Source organism: Zootoca vivipara, chromosome 3 (assembly GCF_963506605.1).
Source record: "Zootoca vivipara chromosome 3, rZooViv1.1, whole genome shotgun sequence".
NCBI classification, from domain to species: Eukaryota; Metazoa; Chordata; class Lepidosauria; order Squamata; family Lacertidae; genus Zootoca; species Zootoca vivipara.
In genome coordinates, this window is record NC_083278.1 from 100,932,968 (window position 1) to 100,945,397 (window position 12,430).

At 45.1% G+C, this 12,430-nt stretch overlaps 1 protein-coding gene across 4 annotated transcripts in view; it reads right to left on the reverse strand.

Moving 5' to 3' along the window:
- SRBD1 (S1 RNA binding domain 1) overlaps nt 1-12,430 on the reverse strand; it is a 188,435-nt gene that overhangs the window by 149,359 nt on the left and 26,646 nt on the right. For all 4 annotated transcript variants that reach the window (XR_009557389.1, XM_035111184.2, XM_060273045.1 and 1 more), the window contains exons 8-11: nt 11,448-11,544; nt 10,047-10,182; nt 2,445-2,548; nt 147-254 (exon numbers count right to left, since the gene is read on the reverse strand). Coding sequence is in view for 3 of the 4 variants with exons in the window: in XM_035111184.2 (XP_034967075.1) it covers nt 147-254; nt 2,445-2,548; nt 10,047-10,182; nt 11,448-11,544 (445 nt within the window). In the remaining variant the exon portion in view is untranslated. The remainder of the gene's footprint in view (nt 1-146; nt 255-2,444; nt 2,549-10,046; nt 10,183-11,447; nt 11,545-12,430) is intronic.

Below are 12,430 nucleotides of genomic sequence, written 5' to 3' on the forward strand. Positions count from 1 at the left end.
CTCGGGTTACCTACTTCCGGGTTTCAGTTGTTCGTAAACCGAAAGTTCGTAACCCGAGGTGTTTGTAAACCGAGGTTCCACTGTATTTGCTATTCCTACGTCATGGTACACAAGGCAGTTTACAATCCATAAGGGTGTTGCTTTACCTGAATTCTCTGCAGAGAAGCGGATAAATAAGGCGCTTGTAGGAGTCTTCTGTTGAATATCGCAGAAGCTCCATTAATTCAGGCTGCGCATAGGCCTTTGGTCTCCATCTGTGCACCAAAATTTTAAGACTAAGATTATTTGGTAACATGCTACAAGTGTAACCTGCCGAAAGCCATACTACGATATAGCTTCAGCAAAATTGAATTTTAGCACAGGGCTTACAAAGTCCATTACAAATACCCTCTTTATGGGACTTGGAAGTCCTTGAAACCTGAAGACTAATTTCTTCAAAGAATATGCATACATACAAGATGGTTAACAAAATCTGTGTAACAGAAGCCAAAGAGATGACAAAGACTTGGGTTACTACCATCAACCAAATTTGTAGGAAATTAACTCAACAGCTTGAAACAGTCCAGAAGTAGCACAAGAGAATATGGGGCACTTGTCACAATTTAGAGGCATGGTCAAATCTTCATGGCCACAGCCATGGCCACAGCCTATTGGTTATCCAACACGTATTTTATGAGCCAATTGTCAAGACTACTAGAGATATAAATGGAAAACTGGCTACTACTTGCATGCATGCATCAATTCATTTAATGTACTGTACATCTGTTTAAGATCTTCTGTTGCTTTGGATTTCCCAGATAGATATTTAACTGACTGCTGCTTTGGGTTTCCCAGAGAAACCTTAGATCTTCTATTGCATTACGTGTCCCCAGCACTTAAGAGTTCAAATAAACACAGTCAACAGCAACTGCTAACCCAGCAAGCATACAAAACAACAACAACCCCAAGCAAATCCAGGCAACTATTGCTGTTATAGCCAAGGGTCAATGGATGAAAACTGTGATCCAGATAGTCACCAGGTCAAGTCTCATCTAGACACAAGGGGGCTTTAAGAGTTCTACCAGCTTCAGCCTCAACCTTCCCCGCGCAAAATATTATTGCATTATACAGATGACGTTATTATCTTGGATCTGATCCAGGTTTCCCCCATCTCCATGTCCAGTGCTCTATTTGCTGGCCAAGCCAGCAGTTACTGTTTCAGTTTACTTTGCAGGGCGCATTCCCACTGCAGGGTTGCCGTATGTCCTCTTTTTCTAGGACGCATCCTCTTTTTCAGGTCTGGTTGCCATATGTCAACCTCTTTTTCCCAGACACGACTTTTTTTTCCAGGATCAAAATTTCTGTCTGGGTGGATTTTTTAAATTTGGCACAATACAGTAACCCAGAAGAGAATCACAACGCAGCAGCATCTTAAACTAGCTACGTGCTGTATGAATCCCTTCTCTTGTGGCTGAACTAAAAGGATGCTGGCTTAGCTGCAAGATCTTGGAGAAGCAATCGGGGAGTGCAAGAGTCAACATCCCCGTCCCTTTAAGGAGAGTCTGTATGTACATGTACAGTTTAATAAATTGTTCTGTGCATGCTTATCCTAACAAAGATGTGAACATGAGCCCAAATACTTTCATGTGGCAAGTGAGGGAGCAATATGTATTATTATTATTTTGTTGTTAAAAGCTAAGAACATTGCTACTTGCAATATATCACAGCTTGTATAGCCGACATAAAGTAGGGGATATTTAAAGTGAGAGTCGTCAAAGCGATCCATAGTTAGAAGTAAAGGTAAAGGTAAAGGGACCCCTGGCCATTAGGTCCAGTCGTGACCGACTCTGGGGTTGCGGCGCTCATCTCGCGTTACTGGCCGAGGGAGCCGGCGTACAGCTTCCAGGTCATGACAAAGCCGCTTCTGGCGAACCAGAGCAGCACATGGAAATGCCATTTACCTTCCCGCTGTAGCGGTCCCTATTTATCTACTTGCACTTTGACGTGCTTTCGAACTGCTTGGTTGGCAGGAGCTGGGACCGAGCAACGGGAGCTCACCCCGTCGCTGGGATTCGAACCACCGACCTTCTGATCGGTAAGCCCTAGGCTCAGTGGTTTAACCCACAGCGCCACGAATTCGGCAAATTTGTCCTCTTTTTTGCTCTTCCAAATATGGCAACCCTACTAGGTCTAAAGCAGCAATAGCCAATGCTGTGCCCTCAAGGTATTGCTGGGCTGCTTACAACTCCTGTCATCTCCTATCATTGGCCATGTTGGCTGGGGCAGATGGGAGTGACTCCAACATCTAGAGAGAACCTCATTGGCTACTCACTCCCAGCTTAAGATTTTTAGACTAGTCCAAAAGTGTAGGTCCAACAGTTATAAATTCACACCGAGAAGAGAAATGCATTCAGCGAACACCGGTCAGAAAAACGAAGAAAGCATTGGCATGCCGTCATACAGACCTTGCATTTACACACCACCTACAGAATTCAAACTTCACGCCGTCAGGAACGTTGACCTTCACTGTCAGGACTTTGAGATTCTCCCCCCGGTTAATGGCTAGAATCTAAACGGCAAAAAGATATGGAGAACACATATGACACACATAACAGGCAGGCAACACCTTCAAAACCAAAGTGAATCTATTGATCTAGTGACTTTGTTGACTGCAGGACTGCTTATAAGGCAGCTTCGTATGTTCACATGTAACAGTGCTATTACAGCTGTATTATTGTTAGTTGTTCAGTGTGCCAAAATGGCTTCCATAGGACCAAAACCTAGAGATGAATGAACTGTATTTTCAGTGGGTTGTTGGGGGGGGGACGTTCCTCAGTTTTGCCCCTCTCCCCTAACTTAGCAAAAGCAGAGTTATGCAAAACTAAGTATGCAAAATAAGAGAAAGAATGTATATGTGGTCACTTTGCATAATGTATACAGGATGTAGAATCCCATTTTTGCTAGACCAAGATCTGGATTACCTAGGTGTAGAATTTTAATTTTGTTTTTGAACCACAGGGTACACACAGGCTTGAGTCCCGGTTTGTTTTCATACAGATCAATCAGCTAACTCTGCAACCTTGCTTTGCACGTCAAAAGTAGGGGCAGGTGTGCACAGCTTGGCCAAAAGGGGAGACGACCCAACAGGCCTCATTTTTATTTATTTTACTTAGGAAAATATTTATATACCACTAAATCATAGAAAAACACCGAAGTAGTTTACAATTATACCTACAGAATTATACCTACAGAATAAAAACACATACGGGTTTAAAATCAGAAACCATCAACTAACTATTATGGAAAGATGTTATCTTAATTGCCTGCATAGAGAAGTTTTCAACAGGCATCTGAAGGTTGAAACTGAAGCCACCTGTTGAATCCTTACTGGCAGGACTGAGCCAATGATATTAAAGGCTCTACTTCCTATCGGTGTCAAATGGGCCTCTCTGACTCAAGGGACAAGCAATGACATTCCTGCACATGACCTCAATGGCTGAGCAGGGGTATAAGGGTTCAGGGAATCCCTAAGGTACCCTGGAGCTAAGTCCCTGTAAATGAATACAGGGATCGTGAATGTGGCTCGATAGCAGATGCGCATTTACTAGGCCTGTGGCCCAGAGGTTCCCCACCCCTAGGCTAAATTAAAAGGTTTATTCAGAGTGCATGAGCTCCCCAGGTTGCTCCAAGTCACATAATCCCAACTAAGCGACTGGGTTGCATGACATCTGGATGGCCGCTAAAATGTATTTAAGTACTTTTCATGTACAGTCATACCTTGACATCCGAACGCTTCGACTTCCGAAGCTTTCGACTTCCAAAGTCGACAACCGGAAGTCTTTTTGCTGCGCGCATGGTCGGCGCATGCACAGAAGCGCACTTCACGCATGCGCACAAGCGGCGCTTCGACATCCGAAAACCTCGACTTACAAAGACGGCCGCGGAACGGATCGTCTTTGTCGAGGTACCACTGTATTTAAGTACTTCTCCACCTTTCAGTGTAAGCTGCTCTCAAATATTCTCCCCTGCCCTGTTTATCCAGGGAGAGAGAGTGTGTGTGTGCTTCAAGGCTGTGCGGGGATTTAACCAAACTGTTGTCACAATCCCACTTGACCCAAACAGAAAGGCTTGGAAACCCAAAGATCATCTGAGTACAACTAAAGGGTCAAAGGAACCAGAAGTGATCCCAACCAAGGGACCCATCTCATGGATGTCTCACCTGATAACTACCACCCGTCCCTCTGACCACAACCCAAGCTCTGCCTTGATCCCAGATTCTCCCACTTCATCCCTTGGGCCTCCAGAGCAAAGGCAACAGCAGACCCAGTAGGAAGGCCTAAGTCAGCATAATGATGCCTGTTTGACTGCGAGAACAGGATGCTTGGACTAGATAGGCTAATAGCCTGATCCAGAAATGCTCCTCTTATGTTCTTATGGAATAATAACATTTCCATGAGATGATAAGTATTCATTTTAACTGTCAGCAAAGGGGGGGGGGGGAAACAATGATTGCTATGTACGCAGAAATCCACATGCTCCCGAAAGTTAAGAAAACCATACATTTCCGATACATTAGACGTGCAGCGAAACCATTAAAAAGCTGTTAAAAGTTGACATTCCTGTGTCGCTGCGCATGTTGATGTATGCTACGGGCCCTCAGCCCTGTCACAAGCAAGCTTGCTGTGTCAATCACGAACTTTAATTCAATCACTAGCTAACTCAGACATGTCACATATGTTAAACACAATGGTCTAAAAATGACCTGGGGGCATCGCACCAATTTATATTCCTCAGCTTTCCCTGTGCATGTTGACATACCAAGCCTGACATATCATTGAACAACACAGCAAATAATAAAAAATTGCATGTGAAATGTTATAGCATCAGGTACCTTGACTGCCAAAGCAAATGCTCTCATGCTGACACTGTGTGTGTGTGTGTGTGTGTGTGTGTGTGTGTGTGTGTGTGTGTGTGTGTAAGCTAAGACAGCTATCTGGAGTGAAATAAAAATTATGTTTTTCGGCAAGCGACTTCATCAGATACAGTGGACAGTATCATTGCTCCTGACTCACAGGGTTATTTCCCAACCAGGTGCCCTATTTCCAAGCCCCTCTAAACAAACTAGCTTGACAAACAATGGCTCAAAGAAGAGCATCTTCTCATTAATAGCCAACTCTAACCCTGATGAGCCAAATTCAGCTTGGAAACTAAGCATCTGCAGAAAAGTAAGCAAGTGGCCATCCCCTTAGGCCAGAGTTAGAAATTAGCTAGGCACCAGGTGCTTTTTGCTACGGGTGTAGGTCCAATTGCGACTTTGTGGCGATTTCTGGGAGCCAGGTTGGCAACCACAGTTTAAACACCTCTGCCTTAGTCCACAGATAATGTCATTTCCATCTCAACTGGGTGTGTTTCTCCTTCTGAGAAGCCAGTGTGGTGTAGTGGTTAAGAGCGGTAGACTCCTAATCTGGGGAACCGGGTTCATGTCTCCGCTCCTCCACATGCAGCTGCTGGGTGACCTTGGGCTAGTCACACACCTCTGAAGTCTCTCAGCCCCACTCACCTCGCAGAGTGTTTGTTGTGGGGGAGGAAGGGAAAGGAGATTGTTAGCCGCTTTGAGACTCCTTCGGGTAGTGATAAAGCGGGATATCAAATCCAAACTCCTCCTCTTCTTCCGTACTGGGACGAGTGAATTCTTGTTAAGAGCAAGCTCCAGCCAAGTAATGTTGTTGAGATCATAGAATCGTCAAAGTGTAGCCTTGACCCCCAAGGGTCATCCAGTCCAACACCCGGGCGAATAGACATTCCACTGTGGCGATTGTAACTCAGGTTTAAGGTGGCAGTTGGCCCCTAGCTTTTATATATGAGCTTTCAACATTGCCTTAGGCCTCAGTGAAAAGGGGTTGGTTTACCCACATAAAAAGCTCTACTTGATCATGCCAGTGGCCCGTCGAGTTCACTATCCTGTTCTCACAGTAGTCAAGTGGGTATTTATGGGAAGCCTGAACGCAGGACTTGAGCACAGCAGCATTCTCCCCACCTGTGACTCCAAGCAACTGGTTTCCAAAGGCAAATGGGCTCCAATACTAGGTTGGGTGGCCCATCTTTCAGGGATTTTTAAAGCTGGGATTCCTGCATTGGAGAGTTGGGTCCCTTCTGTAGTGGAAAACGCGCAGGAAAAATCAAGGTGGTGCAGGTTTGGCCATGCGCAGCCAGTCCTTCCTGCGAGTCCTTGCAGCAGCACTCCTGCCCTTGAGAGTGGCCCAGCTGGGGCTTACATGCCCAGATTAGGAGCCCTAAGCAGCACAGGTGGCAGCTGTGGAGACATCAAGCCCCACCTGGTTGAGGCAGGTACGAATGGTGCAAAGCAACATGGTCAAGCAGGGAGAGAGTGATGGACCAAGTGGTGCGGTTTCCTACAGCTAGATCTGATGTTGTATGGGGGTCAAGATCTGGTGGGGGAATTGCTTCTTTGGAATTGTTCCTTTGGGGTTATTTCTCAGTGTAAGGGGTTTTTTATTGCTGTTTCCTGTTTGAGGTTTTTGTTTGTTTGTTTGAGTGTTTCCTATTCTGTTTAAATAAAAATATATTTCAGCGTTGATTGGCAAAACACCTTCAAACTCTACAATTCTATGTATGATTGCTACAAGAATTTGCTTACATTTTATACTGTGCTGTGATACATACGTGGAAAAGTAGGATAAAAATCATCAGTAACAACAACTGGATAACATAGAGAAGGAGCACACCAAGAAAATGAAGGCAAGAGGAGCTTGGAAGGGGGTGAATAACAGAGAAGATATGGGCAAAGTGGAGCAAACAACCGGGAGGTGCAGGAGAGAGGAGAGCTGGAGTTCACATATTGATTGGAAGGAACCAGCAAATGTCTGGCTGCCGGCCAGTAGTCCTTGCTTTTTCATGTACGGGCTAGTTTCGAATCACAGCCCTTGTTCAAATAAGCATGCAGCACAGGAAATCCATTTGAAAAGACTCAGGAGAATTCAGGAGGAAGGTGAAACTCAAGGTTAGCAACAAAATCCTCAAATGGCTTTTTCATTTCTTAGCTAACTGAAGGGCGAATAAAAGCACAGCATGGAATCCACATACCACTTCCTCTGAACCACTGCAGATATAACGTTTCCCGGTCTCCTACCTGTGCTTAAAAAGGTTGGGAGAAACCCACTGGCTCATTCACCACCTCTTCCTGTCTCCTGTGCAAATTTCCCCACTTTTCATCCATTATCCACCTTTGCACTAATTTGATGTGTTTCAAACCAGAGTCTAAAGCAAGGATTTGAAGCTTGTCTCCAAAACCATGGTTGAAGGCTAACCCTGGTGAACATTAACTTTGCTTCAGAGGTGACGCTGCACTGCAGTTAAGGAAGGCAGGAGCTCATGTGGAAGAAAGGAGGAAGAAGAAACTCAGTTTGTTTTGTTTATAAATTGCAAGTTGCTTTGAGTCACCTTTGTGAAAAATCAACCGGTAAATTTAACAAATGAAATAAATTAAAATCCAGTTAAACCAAGCTGGTTCCAGGCTCCAGCGGGCTGTCACTTATCCTGTAGTGGAACCTCTCTAGCTGGCACCAGGCAGCTGCCCTTTTTAATTTCCCACCTTGCCCCAAAGCCACACTACCTCAGGGCACTGTGGGAAATGGGCCATGGCCAATTAGCAACGGTTGAGTCCTGCTGGGACTCAAGAACCCCATCAGATGCCCGGGAGTGTTGCGTTAACCTTGCCTATGAGACCGGGAAATCTTAAATAAGCATTAGGACTCTGTGGTGGTTTAGTCGCAATGTAGGCTTTGAAAATCAGTAGGACTAATTTGGAATTTCTGCAAAACAATAACGAACAACACTTTAAAAAAATCCCAAAATGTTGGTGCTTTTTTTTTTTTTACTTTGACATTGGGAACATTTGGCACCCGATGTATATACAGTATAAGTTCTCATATACAGTGTGTGTGTGTGTGTGTGTGTGTGTGTGTGTGTGTGTGTGTATACATATACATATACATATACATATATATATATATATACACACACACACACACACACACATCCCTATTTTAAAAACCTTGCCTTCTTTCAGGTCACCTTTAACTACAATTATTTAACCTTTTCTCGCCACTTGGGACCAATTTCAGCTGACAGGTTTAATGCCGCGTGGCTCAGAGCACTCTTCAATCACGGAGATGTTCTCCAAGCCATTCAGCAGTGCAGCGGCGGCTGACACAAGAGACATGACATCAGACAAGACGTCTGAGGTTAGATTTAGAAGACGGTGGAGCAAAGACTGAACGAACTGGGGCTGAGGGCACAACTCAGAGGAGGGGGGGTTGGGGGTCAAAGCGACGGAAAGCAAAGTAAGCCTTCCAAACTCCTGCCGGTCCCAGGAGGAAATAATTAAATGCTTCATTCTTCCTCAGCCACTGTCCCGGAATAACAAGGCATGTTCCCTTGTATCTCTGGAGAAACAGTTTGTTCGTACTAAAAGGTCTGCTGAAAATCTTTCCATTGGGCTAATCCGTAATGACCTTGACTCAGTCCAGCTGCCCTCCGCCATCTGTTCAAGGGCAGCAAAGTGTAGATGGGAAGGGGGGGAGGGCAAAAAGAGGCTTGCCAGATCAGGCCAAATGCCAATCTAGTCAAACATCCTGTTTTCACAGTAGCCATTCAGATGCCCATGGGAAGTCTGCAAACAGGACCCGAGTTCAACAACGCCTCTCCTCGCCTGTGATTCGCAGCAACTGGTATTTTGACACATACAGTTTCCATCAGCCAAAGTGCAACACATAGCCACTGAGAGACACATTCATGGAGGCTAAGGCTCTTAATCTCAGGGTCCTGGGTTCGAACCCCACGTTGGGCACAAGATTCCTGCATTGTAGGGGTTGGACTAGATTGACCCTCAGGGTCCCTTCCAACAATTCTATGATTCACTGAAGTCATCCAAGCTGGTGACCATCACTTGCAGGAGCGAATTTGACAGTTTTAAGGCCTGTGTGCGGAAGAACTTCAAAACCTTCCTCTCCCTCATTTGTTCGTTTCAACAATTTGCATGCCACTTAATCACAGTTGTCTCTAAGCAGCATAGCTTAAACTATAAAAGACTTTGGAATTTTTTTTAAAGGCCTCAGTAAGAACTGGAAGTTCAACGGTGGGGAGGGGGGTGCTGCTTGCCCTCAACTGGAAGGGAGTTTCAGAAAATTGGGCCCACCATTTTGAATGCATGGCTCCTTGTAGCTAGGAATCGTGTGTACAAGCCATGGGGGATCACTAACAGCAATTCCCCCGAATACCTCAGTGATTGGACAGGGATACAGTGGTACCTCAGGTAATAACTTAATTCGTTCTGGAGGGCCGTTCTTAACCTGAAACTGTTCTTAACCTGAGGTACCACTTTAGCTAATGGGGCCTCCTGCTGTCGCTGCGCCACCACCGCACAATTTCTGTTCTCATCCTGAAGCAAAGTTCTTAGCCTGAGGTACTATTTCTGGGATAGCGGAGTCTGTAACCTGAAGCGCCTGTAACCCAAGGTACCACTGTATAGGAGATAAGGCAGTCCCCCTGAGGTATCCTGGGCCCAAGTTTTCAAAGGCCTTGTAAATTAATACATGAACCCTGAACCCAGTCCAATAGCTTATTGTAATCACTGGAGTTATGTGCTGGCAACCATCTGCCCCCATCAACAGTCTAGCCATGGTGTTTTGCACCAGCTAGAGCCTCTGCGTCAGGCACAAAGACAGCCCCCCCACACAGATCACACTGCAAAAAAAACCAAGCTTTGAGTTTACCTATGCTTGGATCACCATGGCCAGATTATCCCTGTCCAAAAACAGCCATAGTTGGCGTACCAGCCAAAGCTGATAAAAGGCACTAAGGCTATCTGAGCTTCCAGTCATGAGGAGCATTCCCAAAGTCCGAACCTCTTCTTCCCAAGAGTGCAACCCCTTGTTATTATCTTGCACTGCTTTCAAGGCTTTGTGCTGCTAAATGGTCTACAAATTTGTTTAACAGATAAAGAAATAATATTCTATGCAGCGGAGGGGCAATAATTAAGCACCTACCTGGTGATGCTGAATATTCTTTATGTTGCAAGAAAAATTCTGGTACAGGTGAAACTTGTTGACATCTTTTTCGTTGGCCTTTTTCGAGGTCACTTTTGCCAAAGATGACTGAATACAAATGTACTTCCTTTGGCATCTATATTTTTTTTAATAAAAAGATGAACAGAATTTGAATAGAAGTAATGTGAATGTCATTAAAAGGACTGATAGTGACTTGCCCGTTATTATCATATTACGTTTTAACAAAACAAACAATTTTCAGAATTATGGAAGGATCCCAATCAAAGCAAGACAGAGCAGAAAATGACAGAGGCTCTTGTGCTTGGGTCTTCCAAAAGGCACTTGCTTAGCCCTGATAAGAACAGGATGTTGCACTAGACGGGCTTTTGGCCTCATATGGCAAAGTGGCCAAAGATGTAATCTGCTGCTTTGGCTGCAAGCAACCCCTGCATCCATGCCCTGATTCAGGATTCTGCTTTGATCCTTCCTGTTCACTGTTGGGCCACAATGAATTCCAGTTCCAGGGTTTTCCCCACCCCCCCCCACCCCATGGATAACCATGGTCTGATTCATATGGAGTAACATTCGCTTCATGCAACATGCAAATCTAGAGCACAGTGTGGTGTAGTGATTAAGAGTGGTAGACTCGTAATCTGGTGAACTGGGTTCGCGTCCCCGCTCCTCCACATGCAGCTGCTGGGTGACCTTGGGCTAGTCACACTTCTCTGAAATCTCTCAGCCCCACTCACCTCACAGAGTGTTTGTTGTGGGAGAGGAAGGGAAAGGAGAATGTTAGCCACTTTGAGACTCCTTTGGGTAGTGATAAAGCAGGATATCAAATCCAAACTCTTCTTCTTCTTCTTCCCTATATTCTTCTAAGCACACAAATACCTGGATAGGCCCCTGGTTTATGCAGAAGATGAAAACCAGCTGGATCCCATCAGAGGTCCACAGGGGCCTTCCTTTTGCCTGCCCTGAATTACACTCCACTGCCACCCTTCTTGTAAAGGACAGGACTTGGGAGCTCACTCAGTGGTGCTACACAACTGCCTGCAGGTAGTATGCTGGCAGAATCTAATGTGGCCAAACAGGAAGGGACTTAGCTGTGTGGTAGAGCACCTACTTTCTTTGCAAAAGCCCCCAGGTTCAAGCTCTGGCTTCTTCAGGTAGGGCTGGGAGAAACCCCTGTCTGAAACCCTGAAGAGCTGCAGCCAGGTGGTCTACAAGACAGCTTCCTATGTACCTAAGGAGTGTCAGAGTTATTTTCCACCTGTATCCAAACCTGATGAACCCCTTCCACCGTGCCCATGAAGACATGCAGAAATGAATGCATAAAAGCTGCAAAATAAGAACTTAAGTGGCCTATGATAAAAGCAAACTGCCTGTAACAACAGGACTTACAAATCTCTGATGAAATCCAGCGTCTCTTTATCTTTAGCAATCATGTCAGCCAAGATGTGCTGCACTCCAGATTTTACTTCCTCAACCGTGGAAAGACCTGGAAGAAAATATATTTGAGCCTGTTGGTATTAAAGGGTTAAGTTATACTAGTCGCTCTAAACACTGAGCAGCTGAACCTAATTAAACATCCGGGAATGTTTGACAGCCTGTATAAATAGTCAGTTCCTTGCAAGCGTTTTTTCTCTTAGGAGCGGTTTTTTCTCTCAGTAGTGTTATCTCTTAGTTTTGGTTGCTGTGTGTAGGAGTGATGCCTGAAGTTTGTGCACTGAGGCACAGTTTTGTTTAAGTTTTTACTTGGCCAGAGATGAAGAATGTCTGCCTTATCTCCTGGCTATGTTTTCTAAATAAAGCCTTTTGAGTTTGCAACCTGCTCCAGAGTTCCTGAATTAACTCTTGCTGACTCACCTTACTCTTTGCCGCTGTGCTAAAAAAGCTCTGCTGAAAGGGAAGATTTACGTCTGGAAGCGTGACTGGACCGGTAACTTTGTTTACTTAAACACAAGCTAATTAAAGCTTATGGACAGGTTATGGTCAGTGCGTGAAAAGAGATAAGGTTTGAAGTCCAGAGTGATTTATGAAAGGACTGGAGCGAAGCCAATAAGAGGTTGCCAGCAAAGGGGAAAGCAGAAAAAAAAGCAGCCAAAAGAAAGCAGCTTGAGTCCTGCAATGTGCTGAAAGTTTTAAAAGAGGCACTGTGCAGTTTTGAACTCGCTGGAAGACGCCTGCCGGAGCCACCTCATTAGCTAGCAAGCAAGCAGTCTACAAGTGTGTGAGTATTTTTTTCCTAAACCCCAGGGAGGATGGCACAGCCCCAGGAAAGTTTTATAGTCCCCTTTGCAAGGCTGAATGGGAAAAATTGGCAGGACTGGAAGGCCAGGGTGAGGGTCTGGCTGCAAGCTAAAGAGTTATGGGACTGTACACAG